Source organism: Ipomoea nil, unplaced genomic scaffold (genome assembly GCF_001879475.1).
Source record: "Ipomoea nil cultivar Tokyo-kokei standard unplaced genomic scaffold, Asagao_1.1 scaffold0302, whole genome shotgun sequence".
Lineage (NCBI taxonomy): Eukaryota > Viridiplantae > Streptophyta > Magnoliopsida > Solanales > Convolvulaceae > Ipomoea > Ipomoea nil.
The window spans coordinates 3,892,297-3,906,361 of NW_017616730.1; the positions used below are offsets into that span (position 1 = coordinate 3,892,297).

The window sequence follows — 14,065 nt, forward strand, 5'->3', positions numbered from 1 at the left end:
CATTTTTGGAGTGTTCAGTGGCCTAATTGCACATTTTTTTCGTTCAGTGGCCTAATTGCATTTTCAGGTTACGTTCAGTGGCCAATTTGAACCTTATTCCTTTTTTCAATTTAATCGTTATTGCTTTAATTGGTTCAATAATCTTATTGTTAATGGTATAACCCTATAACTAGAACCCACTTAGAGATCCAACTTACATTTGATGCATGTATGAGAATAAAAATAGATGCACTATCTTCTTAAGTGAATTCAACAATGTTACTATTATAGAGGGACTACTAATTTTGTTCATTTCTTTTATCAAAAGAAGTTATATCTCTCTTTTGCTCTAAAAAAAACTGAATAATAAGACTAATTTTCTGGAAGATCTCACATATAATATTTATTGTAGGTAGTAGCCACAATCAGACGCTTTCAAGCACAATTTCATTACATGATATTATCGATCTAGACATACTATAGTATGAAACTTGAGGGACATGCTATTTTTTTTTTTTTGGAATGTTACTGGCCCTACTACAATAGAGGGACATGCTATTTTTTTTTTTTGGAATGTTACTGGCCCTATTACATTGTAGTATCTGTTCATATACTTTCTCAACCTACTGAAACACAAAGAACCAATAACGCCGCACAATTTCATTACATGATATTATCGATCTAGACATACTATAGTATGAAACTTGAGGGACATGCTATTTTTTTTTTTTTGGAATGTTACTGGCCCTACTACAATAGAGGGACATGCTATTTTTTTTTTTTTTGGAATGTTACTGGCCCTATTACATTGTAGTATCTGTTCATATACTTTCTCAACCTACTGAAACACAAAGAACCAATAACGCCTCCACTGAGGCTCAAACTCATAACCTTCCAAATGGAAGTCCAACCCGGGTACCATTAGACCAAATAGTCTTGGTGAGGGACATGCTATTTCATTTATCTGAAGTGCAGCTAGAAAATTCTTGGTTCAATTTTAAGATATTATTTTCCTTATTATTTTAAACATCACTTTCTTTAGAATATCAACTTGAAACTAATGCCACTTATTATTAAATGGATGTACTTTATATATTTAGTCAAAATACTTTAATTGATAGTTTAAATTGTATAAATATTTTGAAAAAAAAAAAAAAAACAAACTTATAATTGACATAATCTTATTCTCTCAAAGTAATAATAGTTCCATATTTTTTAAGTCCTTTTATAATTTTTTTATATCGTAAACCTAACTGTACTATTCAAATCATTTTATTTAATCATAGTACGGTTTATAATTATTTTATTTGATTTTTTTTTTTTAATTTCAACCGTACAAATTTTGACAATTAAAATTAAAATATTAAAATATAACAATAAAACTTATATATAAAAAAAAAGGAATAAGGGTCAAATAGGCCATCCAACTGCACACAATAATTTAATTAGGCCACCGAACTTAAAAAATCAACAATTAGGTTCCTAAATTCACTAATTTCAAACAATTCTTCCCATTTGAAGTTTTCAACCGTTCAACCTTCCAAATTAATTATTTTTAAAAAAATAAATTTTTAAAATTAATTATTTAAATTTAAAAAATTAAAAAAAAATTAAAAAAGGATCGACCGGAAACGATCGTCTCCGGCCGGTTTCTTCGTCTCCACTACCGGAGACGAAAAAATTCTTCGTCTCTGGCAATGGAGATGAAGAAACTGTTGTCTTTGGCCAGAATCAGTTTTTTATTTTATTTCTTTTTTAATTTAAAAATATTTATTTTTTAAAAAATAATTAATTTGAGAGGATGATCTGTTGGAAACCTTGAAATTGAAAGAATTGTTTGAATTTGGTTAGTTTAGGTACCTAATTGTTGGTTTTTTAAGTTCAGTGACCTAATTACATTATGGTGTGCAACTCGATGGCCTATTTGACCATTATTCCAAAAAAAATATATATATAACAATAAAAACAAAATCTGCAACGGCGCACCGCAAGTCCGAGGCCAGTGAGGCCACACACACGTAACGGGACGGGAGTTCGCCCGTGCCCCGTGCGTGCCTGCGTGGTAGCACATGTACTTATCATCTCCACTAGTCCACTATACTTACGAGGCCACGACCCACGAGCGCAGATTCCCGTGACAGGCTGTCTCGTCGTATCCACCATTGTCTTACATCCTCGTGCTCCTCTAACACCTGCTCCATAGTCCATCTCTCTCTCTCTCTCTCTCTCTCTCTCTCCGTGTGTGTTTATCGAATACAGGCTTTGAGCTGAGAACCAGTCAATCCTCGCCGCCGTCCGCCATGGCTTCGATGATCGAATCTGCTTGGTCGGTAAGTTTTCTGCTCAAATTATTTGGATGAACTACGCATTTAGCTCTTTTCATTGCTTTAGATTTGCAGCATTGCTACTCGTGGATCTACTCAATTTGTTGATATATGGAATTGTTTGTGTCGCCTGCTCCGAATGGCACCGGTTGTCTGTGTTTTTCCAGTCTCTCCTGTCAGTACATTCTAAAATTCGTGTTCTGAGAAGGACGGGCAGCCATTTTGGGGTTTAAGCACGGTTTGTGCTTCTCAAAGTAAATTTAAAATCAATATATTGCCGAGTTTTAGATATGTGGCCGAGTTTGCAGCCTTGTTGCTGATTGAGCTGATTACTTGATTACTTTTAGTATACTTTGTTTTTACCTAATGAGTGAAACATGTTATGTTACTGTGCCTCGGAGGTGACAAGCCTTGTTTCTCATCATTAGCCACAAATGATAATGGAATTTATGTTGTGACGTCAGGTGATAATGTGATTAGTCTAAGTTTTGTCATGCTCCATTCCTATTTATTTTTGTTGGTTGCATAAAGGTCTATTTTTAGTGTAAATACAAATTGAATGGTACAGAAGAAAATGAAATTGATAGGTGGTAATGTAGTCATGGGGCTAGCTTGAAGTTGTCAAATTAGATCAAACAGTAGAGGGATAAATCAGCATTGCAGTAATGTTTAGTCCTTTGCTGGATGTGATGTAACTTGTAAGAGATCATATTCACCTGGAGAATCTGTACAGTTTAGGTGTATGGTATTACAATCCCATGTCCTGGACCTGCTTAATTTTGCATAGAAATAGAATTGTTGTATATTTGCTTATTAAAAAGAAAAAAGAATTGTTGTATGCTTGGAAATGTCATCTCCAACACTAGAAGAATGATGATTTGATAACTGTTGAATGTAAACAAATGTCATCATTTAAATATAAATAATGCACTTCTGATAACAAGAAAGAATTTTTTTTCTAAACTAACACAGTACTATGAAGTTTTCATAATTTTTTTGAGAAAAGAATGATACTGGGTTTCTCGGTTTTTGGTTTCAATAGTTTTGCTGCTTGAATTTGAATTCCTCGAACAGTCTAGATACACAGACACATATTCCTATAAAATTAAATGTTCAACTATGTAGGATATCGATGTTAATAAGTCAACTGTATACACTATACATAAATCATATTCTGCCAGAATGGAGTGCTGCTTGTTCTTCAACTTTTGGGTAGAAACCACACTCCGGAGTTGGCTATGCCAGAATGTTTTTTATTTTTATTTTTTTTATTAACCTTCTATGGTTGAAACTTGACTTTTACTCATTTACCAATCAAAATTAACCCAAGCTTGTCAAACATGAGATAATATCGTATAATCTGGTTGACTGTTGGTGCCTGTTGAAGATTTATTTATGATCTTATTCTGGACTTTATTATTGGTGGCCATGGATGAAGTATTTCTTGCTGTATCGATTGAAGAAAAATAGAAGACTAAAATAAAAAGAAGAAGCTTTCTTTGTTTCTTTCTTTATTGTTTTCTCATTTGTTTTTAGGGATATTTGGTATTGTCTATATATTCATTATTACATTGTATCAACCATATGTCTAATGCCCATTCGATGGATTTTCTTTTCTTGATGTTGCAGTATCTTATTACTCATTTTAGTGACTTCCAATTGGCTTGCCTTGGAAGTTTCTTTATTCATGAAAGTGTCTTCTTCTTGTCTGGGCTTCCATTTATATTATTTGAAAGGGCTGGATGGTTGCACAAGTACAAGATCCAGGTATCAGTCTGAAGTTTTGAATTAGGAAATCTTATCATGCATTTGAAGCAAAGCATATTTTCAGGCTGTCTAAGTGGAATTCTTAAGTGATACAGAGTAACATTTTAAAGCTCATACTACTTGATGTCTTAAAGTTAGACTTTAGAATGGTTTGTCATCCATATTCTCAGAGAGAATTCTTTTAGAAAATTAATTAGTATAGAGAGAAATTGAAGATTGCTCCATATTCCATTTATGCTTTTTGCAGTAGGTAGTAATTGGAGAATGAAGTTCTCAGGTTCATAGCATTGAACATGGTTTTGAAAGTGGCATTTAAATGTATCATCATGTTGAGCATGGCTTCTGCAAAGCTCACAATGGTTAATTGCTGAAAAGGGCGTTTCTTAAAATAACATTTTTAGATCATGAATTTGCAACTTAAAGGGGTATTTTTATCCTTTGAGGATGCATTACACATATTTGTGCTGATTTTCATAACTTATATTTGTGATCTCTTCTTTGGTGCAGACGAAAAATAACACCCCAGCAGCACAGGAGAAATGCATCACTCGCCTGCTACTGTATCATTTTGGTGTTAATCTCCCAGTAATGATTTTATCCTACCCTGTCTTTAGACACATGGGGATGCGAAGTAGCCTTCCGTTGCCGTCCTGGTATTTTCAGGTTCTTTATATACTTAAGCTTAGTCGAATGATGTGGCATTTCCTGTTTTTGCCTAATGGCACAGTGCTACCAGTCTACGAGATATTTCAATTGTCTTTATCCCTCCTAGCGCCCCCTCCCCCCTCTCCCCTCTGAGCCCTTGCTAATTCTCTCTTCTATACACATGCACGCTTAAATTTTTGTTCTGTATTTATTTAAACTTTGGGGTGAATTTTGATCCATTCTTTCCTACAGGAAGGTGATATCAATTCAAATAATATTCTACTTTATCCTTGAAGACTTTGTGTTCTATTGGGGACATAGGATTTTGCATACAAAATGGCTATACAAGCATGTCCACAGTGTCCATCATGAGTAAGTAAAGAGCACCGATTTATTATTGTTGTTGTTGTTGTTGTTATTATTATTCTTTTGTTGTTCATGTATTTATTGTTGGTGTTAATTTCTTGCAGGTATGCAACGCCATTTGGATTGACATCTGAATATGCTCACCCTGCTGAAATCCTCTTTCTTGGATTTGCAACAATAATTGGCCCTGCAATCACTGGTCCTCATCTGATTACGCTTTGGCTGTGGATGGTACTTAGAGTCCTCGAGACAGTTGAGGCACATTGTGGTTATCATTTCCCATGGAGTCTCTCAAACTTCTTGCCTTTATATGGAGGGTTTGTATATAAATTCTGCTTTTCCTAATTACTTCTATTTATTTGTTTATGCCTTAAATAGATAAATCTGTTGTTTGGTTGCCAGGGCTGATTTTCATGACTATCATCACCGATTGCTGTATACAAAGTCTGGAAACTACTCGTCAACATTTGTTTACATGGACTGGTAAGATCTGTTAACCATTGCATAAGAAACAGTTAGGTTTCAAATAAGTCTTCTTTTCTGCTTGTTTGATCTTTGTATTTCAAGCTGGTTATAAGGTAGAGAGGGGAAATGATAATGCTTTAGTATGCTGTACTAAGACCAAAACTGTTTTACCATATTGGACTCTAGTAATTGAGTGTTGAAAATGATTGTTAGACAATTCTACATATATGACCGGCCTGTTTATCATTGTCCTGTGTCTTTTGTCAGGATATTTGGTACTGACAAGGGTTACAGAAAATTGAAGGCTCTGATGAGCGGTGGAAGTGAAGTGGAGCTCAAAGAGATGTAACATAAATATTAATAAGATATATACTTCTGGGTGCTGTGGCATTGCGAGATGGGTTCTTTATGTGAGAGGATGTGGGCAGATTTCCGAATGGGGTACCTGATCTTAGAACATCTTGTGTGCTATGGTAGTCGTTTATGGCAGATCATGTTTTTGACTTGCATTGTGTATTACTTGGAAGCCATTAGAAGCCTGGTTTAGTTCAATCTCTTTCTCCATTAATGGAAGTTCTTTTCTCCCCATTTGGTCTGCTATCCACGTCAGTTGCATTGTGGGACCACACACTGAAGTGTTTAGAGTTTTGTAATGATCAATTCCGTTTTGTAGTTGTGAAAATGACATATTATTTCTAATGCCATCGTCTCTGATTCTCTTGTTCATCATGCGATGTTGATAAGCAGATACAAAAGTGAGCGGAAACAGTGGTTGGCAAATGGCGAAAGCTGCCCAACAACATTAACAGGTAAAACTTCATCGTACTACGTACCTTAAAATTGCGATGCAAAGTTTACTTGACTTGTGAAGTGGATATTATTATGGTCCTGTTTGTCGGGAATCAGTGCTGCAAGTGAGAACACGAACCAGAGGTAAAAGGGAAAAGAAGAGAATTGTTTTATTCAACTGTTTCAAGGAGATGATCCGTTCTTATTTATACACAACCTGAGCTAATTAGGAAAAGAGGAGGGAAAAGCTAACAACTAATTGACAGCTAAGCTAACTAACTTGAATAGAGAAATAACAACGAGTGAGTTTGAGATGCTGCCAAGTGTCATCCATCTGTTTCTCCTAATAGCCCCCCGCAAGCTGGATTGTATAGATTGAACAATCCAAGCTTAGAGACATAGTTGTGAAAAGAATTTGGGCAGTGTGTTTTTGTGAAAACATCTGCTAACTGATTTGTAGAGGCTATATGGAAGAGCTTGATGATCCCTTTCTGTAATTTCTCTCGTACCAGGTGGCAATCCAATTCAATGTGTTTGGTACGCTCATGAAACATTGGATTCTCAGCAATGGTTATGGCTGACTTGCTGTCACAATAAAGGGCTGCTGGAATGTTATAGTGTTGGCCAAACTCAGCAAGTAGATAGAACAACCATTGTACTTCACAGGTGGTGGCTGCTAGGGCCCTGTACTCAGCTTCTGAAGAGGACTTTGAGACAGTTACCTGCTTTTTAGATTTCCATGAGATCAAGGCTCCTCCTAGGAAGATGCAGAAACCAGTGATGGACTTTTTAGTGTCCACACATGCTCCACAATCTGAGTCAGAAAAAGCCTTTAACTGTAGGTCAGATGAGGCTGGAAAGAAAAGGCCCTGACCAGGGGCATCATTTGTATACCTCAAGACCTTATGGGCTGCTTAGAGATGCAGATCAGTAGGTGTATCCAAGAATTGGGAGAGTTGTTGTGTGGCAAAGCTTATATCTGGCCTAGTGATGGTGAGATATATGAGCTTTCCTACTAACCTTCTGTACTTAGTGTTATCATCTAGCAAGGTTCCTTCATTTTTGCTTAGCTTGTGTGATGGAGTGGTAAGACTATGAACAAGCTTAGCATCTGTGAACCCTGCATCTTTCAATAGTTCAAGAGCATACTTTCTTTGAGAGATTGCAATCCCTTTCCTTTGTCTGGCCACTTCCAATCCTACGAAGTATTTCAAGAGCCCTAGGTCTTTAATCTTGAAGTTAGCATTAAGCTGAGTTTTAATTTGCTGTATCACCCTTAAGTGCCTACTATTATGTTATCTACAACCAATAGAGCCACAAAAGAATGCCTTCTCCCTTAACGAACAGAGAATTATCAGGTACTGATTGTTTGAAACCCATGCCTTGCAAGGCCATATTCAGCTTGGTGTTCCATTGCCTGCTGGCTTGTTTTAACCCATATAAAGATTTGTTCAGCTTGCATAGTTGGCCATTATGTCTTCCTTCAAAATCAAGTGGGAGCTGCATGTAGACTTCTTCATCAAGATCTCCATGGAGGAAGGCATTATTGACATCCATTTGGTGGAGATGCCAATCTTTGGCTGCTGCTATAGCCAAAAAGGTTCTGACAGTAGTCATTTTAGCCACAGGGCTAAAGGTATCTAGGTAGTCAATCCCAAGAGTTTGTGTGTCTCCCTTGGCCACCAGCCTGGCCTTATATCTTTCAATACTGCCATCTGGTTTATGTTTGATCTTATACACCCATTTGCAGCCTATGGGTTTTTTTGAAGGGGGTAATTCCATCAACTGCCAAGTATTGTTACTTTCTAAGGCAGATATTTCCTCCTCCATGGCTTTTCTCCAACATCATGATGGACTGCCTCCTAATAATTTTTTGGTTCCGTGTGGCAAGTGATGTTCATGACAAATGATTGGAAGGAGGGTGAAAGAGTATCATAGCGTAGAACTTTAGACAAGCTATGAGGAGAAGTTCTTACTGTAGAATTGTGACATATTAGTCCTTCAAGTATGTTGGAGTCTGTTTTTGTCTTGTAGATCTCTTGGGCATTGCCTGTTGAACCTGTGTAGGTGTGGAACTGTGTGAGTCATTTGGGGATTCTTCAGGTACTGTCTCAAGGGATTGGCTAGTTTCCTCAGGTACTGCCTCAATAGAGTGACTAGTTTCCTCAGATGTTGGCTCTGGACTGTAAGTAATTGATCTATGAGCTTGATATGGTATTGGAATCTCATCTGAAGCACCATCTAGAATAGGGAATATAATCTGACAAGGCTCCTTTTTTGGCATAGTAGTGTATTGAAAAGGGAAGATGTGTTCATGGAGTGACACATCCCTTGATATAAACATCTACTTAGAGTGCAAGTCATACAATTTATAGGCTTTGATGCCATTAGCATATCCAAGAAATATACACTATTTTGCTCTAGGATCAAACTTGGACTTGGGAACAACTGTGGTGGCATATGCTAGACAACTAAAGATTCTTAGATGTTGGTACTGAGGTTCTTTGTGTATTAGTACCTGATATGGTATTTGATGATTGAGGGCAGCAAAAGGCAGTCTATTGATGAGGTAGGTTGCATGCAAGATGCATTCCCCCCAAAGACATTCTGGCAAACAAGCTTGAAATTTGAGAGCCCTGGCATCAGACAGGAGGTGACCATGTTTTTTTCTCAACACTGCTATTTTGCTGAGGGGTATAAGTGCAGGAGGTTTGGTGAATTATCCCTTTCTGACCAAAGAAGTCAGCCATGTCAAACTCCCGCCCATTATCTGTCCTTATACACTTCACCTTGGTGTTAAACTGATTCTCAATCAAACTGCAGAAGGCTGCAACCAGATTTTTAACTTTTGATTTTTTCTTCATTAAATAAACCCACACTGATCTGCTGTGATCATCTAAGATGGTGAGGAAATAGTGGTGACCATGGAGGGTAGCCACCTTGTAGGGACCCTTGATATCCATATGTAACAAATCAAATCAGGCAGGTGCATTAGAAGTACTAGACTGAAAAGGGAGTCTTTTCTGTTTAGCAAAATGGCATCAACCACAAACTAGATCTTTATTCATTTCAATGGTAGGGTTCAGTTTATTCGAACATTGCAGTTTAGCATAGGATCTTGTATATGCACTGATTAGTATGCAGCCGCATAGTGTAATTAGAGCTTTTGATGAAGGCACCAACATATATCAAATTGCAATGAAATCTAGGAACATACAGGGCATTATGTAGGATAAACTCATCAGATATGTGCACTGATCCAGTACAGGTGATAGTAACTTGTAGACCATTAGGCAAACTAACATGCATGCTGTGTACTTCTTTCTGATTTTGCAACAGATCTTTATGGAAAACAATGTGGTGTGTGACGCCATTATCCAATATCCATTCATCTTTGTTATAAGCTACAGAATGCAGTGAAGGATTCAACCTTCTAGTTGAGCTCCTGGCAGTGGGATGGCTGAGGTAGATATGGTGTTGGCCTATGCAATAGGCTGATCAATTGGAGTGTTCTGAAGTTCTGCAGATGCCTTTTGTAGCTGCATAAAATCTAGGAAGTTCTTGAAGTCTTCCTGAGTGAAAGACACACCTCCAGTTCCAGGATTTGATTGGTTTACTGCCAGAGGTCCTTGGGCTTGATTTATAGAACCTTGGTTCTTTGATCTTGGCTTCCATCCCGGAGGGTAACCATATTTTTTTTAGCACTTGTCAGGTGTGTGTCCAGTGTAGCCATAATAAGTACACACTGACCTCTTGTTGCCTGTTGAGGACTTCTTATAGATCTGTTGATTTCCATAGTCTGCATTAGCTAATAATATGCTTCCAGTTGGTGAACTCTTCCCAACTTGATAAAGTTGACTTCCAAACCCTGATGTAGTCATCTGGATCTGCCTCTCTTGTTGAGCTATCATAGAATAGGTTTCACATGCATTAGGTAGGGGCCTCATGAGCATAATTTGATTTCTTGTTCCAGCATAGCTTTCATGCAGTGCAATTAGAAAAATTGATATTTTGTCCTTCTTGGCCAGCTCATTCAGACCATCTATTTTCTTTCCACATTGGCATTTTGGATTGCAATTACATAACACAGTAGGTCTAAGGATTGAGAGTTCATCCCATAGCAATTTTTGTTTAGTGAAGTATTGATTTAGAGAGTTTTCCCCTTGCTTCGTCTGATAGATTTCACATTTAATCTCAACAGTTTGGAAAAGATACTGCTAACTGAACTTTCTCTTTAGATCGTTCCAAATCCCATACGTTATTTCTATCCCGAGCACACTTTGGCCAACTGTGGCGACAGGGATCAGACTAACCACGATACTACTGTGTTATTACACCGTTCCTAAACCTCATACTTGTGATCGTCGGAAGGTTTAGTAATGGCGCCATTAATGAATGCAAGCTTATTCTTGCAAGACAGGGTCAATTATCATAGCCCTAGCCCACGGGTGATAATTTGATCCATCCATTGGTGTCGAAACAAGCACCACTGCTGGATTCTCATTAGCATGTAGGAAGTATGGGTTAGGCTGAGTTTCTGGATCGAAAGTTACCTCATCGGGGAGCGATCCAGTCGCCGGCGCAGGAGAAGGGCCTATGTTCTCAGAGGTTGTCGATGCAGAGGAGTTGTTGTTGCATTATTGATCGTAGTCGATTGGTTGCTGGTGGAAGGCCATGTTGCCATGATGAACGTTCTCGAGGAGCACCGATTTAGTGCTCTGATACCATGTCGGGAATCAGTGCTGCAAGTGAGAACACAAACCAGAGGTAAAAGGGAAAGGAAGAGAACTATTTTATTCAACCGTTTCAAGGAGATGATCCATTCTTATTTATACACAACCTGAGCTAATTAGGAAAAAATAGGGGAAAAGTTAACAACTAAGTAACTAACTTGAATAGAGAAATAACAAAGAGTGAGTTTGAGATGCTGCCAAGTGTCATCTATCTGTTTCTCCTAATACTGTTTTGTAAAACAGTTAGCCTATAGGCCAATTTTGGTTTGGACCACTATTAGCTCTTTGACTTGGTTAAAAAATCAATATAAGTGTTTGGTTAATTAGCTTTTTGTAACTCCAAAATGCTAAAATACATAAAGCTACACAAAGCAATTTTTTCAATTAGTTTTTTGAGAAAAGAAATTATACCAAACACCTATCAGTTAATTTACCAAACATTTTTCTACAATAAGCTAATGTTATCAACTAGTTATACCATCTAATTAACACAATCAGCTAACAGTCATTTACCAAACATGACATATATGTTCCATTCCTAGCTTTCTCCCTTCAATAACATTGTTCCCAAAGGTTCAGGTCTCCACGGTCCAGCTCGATAGAGCATATGAGAGGATGTAAATCATGGTAACTGAGCTAAACACAGAGGTTAGATCTTTGCCTACTGTTACAATTTTTGTTTACTACGCACAAGGAGTCTTCCTCACTTTGAGAGGTTGCTCTCACATTGCTGTTGATGAGGCTCGATCTCTGTAATGAGCTGTCCATGTGGATAAAAAATTTTTCTCCTTCAATAACATGATTTGATGTCACGACATCCGAATCTTCTTTACCAACCCTCCAAAAAAAAAAAAAAATGTCATTCACACCTCAAAAAGCTAAAGACAAGATAAATGTTGGGGGAAAAGAAGATGGGATTTTGCCCCAACAGCACTTGCATACACGACAGATGGATAGAGTTCCGGATGGCATTGCTTATACGTGTAAGGCATCGGGAGCGGTGGTTCCCCGACGTAACCTGCGAATCCTAATTAGCAGACCCACCAAGATTTATTAATTGACCCTTAGTCAATCCACTTCAATCATCTTGCCTTCTTGCTTTGTTTTTATCTTCCTCCATTCTCCTGTGCTTTTGCGTTGATAATAGATTCCAATATACTGGGAAACCAACCAAGTTTCAGTTCCTGCCTCGATCACCGCTTTCATGAATTCTCTTTCCTTCTAATTTCATGGCCACTACATCAACATATAGTTCATGTTCCATTTTAACGTATCAATGCAATGCCTTTGTGGACTTATCTCAAATGAGTCCTTATTGAAACTTTGCCAAATTAGTCTTATCCAGTAAGATACAGATACTGGTGTCATAAAAAAATCGTCATGAAATGAAAATTAAAAAATAATTTTATGAGAAAAATGTGACAAGACTCCCTTTATAACAATTGTTATGGCATGGACCCGGGTCCACCTTGCAAGGTGGACTCAGGTCAAATGCGTTTGGAATTACGGTGTTGTTAGTGATATCGTTTCCTCCGTCAATGCTATTTTTTTTTTGTGTGTGAATATAGAGTTAAAAAATTGTGAATATAAATTCAAAATTTGTGTTATATTGTTGAGTGTAGAGTTCTGTAATTGTGAATATAGAATTATGAAATTGTGAATATAGAGTTATGCAATTGTAAATATTGAGTTCTGTAACAACTTGTAGTTTATGTGTATTATTAACAATGAAATAAAGAGGATAAAAGTGATAAATTACCCAAAATGGAAGTATGGTTAATAATGTCAAAGAGGGAAGCTATTGATATGAAAAAAAGAAAAAAAAAAAAGATTAATTATTGCGTTAGGGGTAAATATAACGAATCAATAATCTTTAATTTATGAAAAGCTCCACTAATCATTACACCGTTGATGAAATACAAAAGTTCAATTTTATAGTAATTATTAAAGTATGGATTTTGGATTTTGGATTTTGATATAGTATCAATTTGGCCCATATGACGCCATTCTGGCTTATCCATATCAAGTTTACATGCGGCTCTTTAACACTAAAATAGGCACCTCTTCATTAACATATGAGCTAGGATAATGCGATGAAAGTATGTATTCTTAAGATGTACAAAAATGGATTAAAGAAGTTATATTATTAAGTGCAATTTCGTCCGATACAATCCTTTTTACGGAAGAGTTATTCATTTTTTTAAGTACTACACGAGGAGGCTAGACACCTTCTGAAAATCTCACTGGTCAAAAATATGTTGTGCCTAGCAATATAATTTGGAGTAGTCAGATTGGTCACGTTACATATTCGTACTGAATATATTAAAGTTGATAAGATGACTGAGAAGACACTTCACACATCATTTGATTGTCCAAATGGGTTGGCCTCCAACCCAGAAGGTCCTGCCCCAGACTTTTGAAGTTGGAAACTGCTGCAAACGTTTTGTATGTCCATATCAAGTTAACATAGGAGAGGGTATAAATTAAAATTGACTTTATTGTAAATATTAGTGTGTAAATATTTCCTCTATTAAAATTTCAGAGTGTATATGCAAAGGGTAAGAATTTTGGCGATTGACAAACAAACTTGTGATTTATCTTCTTTAATAATTGAGAAAAGGTTTTAGAGCATCCATAATAGTGAATTTTAGTTGATTTTTGCAGGTTTTAAAGTATATGTGGAGAAGATGAAATAAGGAGAGAGAAGATTTGAGATTTTTATAAAGAGATCTAGTTTTTATCTCTACAGTGGACCTCACCCAAATGAAAAAGTTGTTGCACTCTACACGTGAAACGCACTAAAAGCGCTCAACTGAGCACGTGCACTCCACGCGTAATTTTCTTTGTTTTATATTTTCTTATATATCCCTTCTCTCTCCTACTCATCTATGCAAAAACTAATTAAAATCCCTAATTAATGAAGATGCAGAGCATAGAATTAATCTGACATAAATTAAGAAATCTAATCTGTAAAAAAAAAAAAAAATGGAGTAAAGA

The 14,065-nt window shown here is 36.7% G+C and overlaps 1 protein-coding gene across 1 annotated transcript; it reads left to right on the forward strand.

The window, feature by feature from the left end:
• The first annotated feature begins 1,978 nt into the window (after positions 1 to 1,978).
• LOC109157995 (methylsterol monooxygenase 2-2) lies at positions 1,979 to 6,272 on the forward strand. The gene is made up of 7 exons (XM_019305812.1): positions 1,979 to 2,309; positions 3,933 to 4,070; positions 4,578 to 4,723; positions 4,968 to 5,087; positions 5,186 to 5,398; positions 5,484 to 5,564; positions 5,814 to 6,272. Exons 1-7 carry the CDS (start codon positions 2,280 to 2,282, stop codon positions 5,893 to 5,895), a joined length of 810 nt encoding a protein of 269 aa, XP_019161357.1. The 5' UTR covers positions 1,979 to 2,279; the 3' UTR covers positions 5,896 to 6,272.
• The last annotated feature ends 7,793 nt before the right edge of the window (positions 6,273 to 14,065 follow it).

What these genes read in the sequence shown, in the direction of transcription:
- LOC109157995 (XM_019305812.1), top strand. Translation starts at nt 2,280, where the DNA reads ATGGCTTCGATGATCGAATCTGCTTGGTCG. An exon ending in TGATCGAATCTGCTTGGTCG is followed by an intron (nt 2,310 to 3,932) that starts GTAAGTTTTCTG and finishes TTGATGTTGCAG; the next exon opens with TATCTTATTACTCATTTTAG. An exon ending in GTCCACAGTGTCCATCATGA is followed by an intron (nt 5,088 to 5,185) that starts GTAAGTAAAGAG and finishes AATTTCTTGCAG; the next exon opens with GTATGCAACGCCATTTGGAT.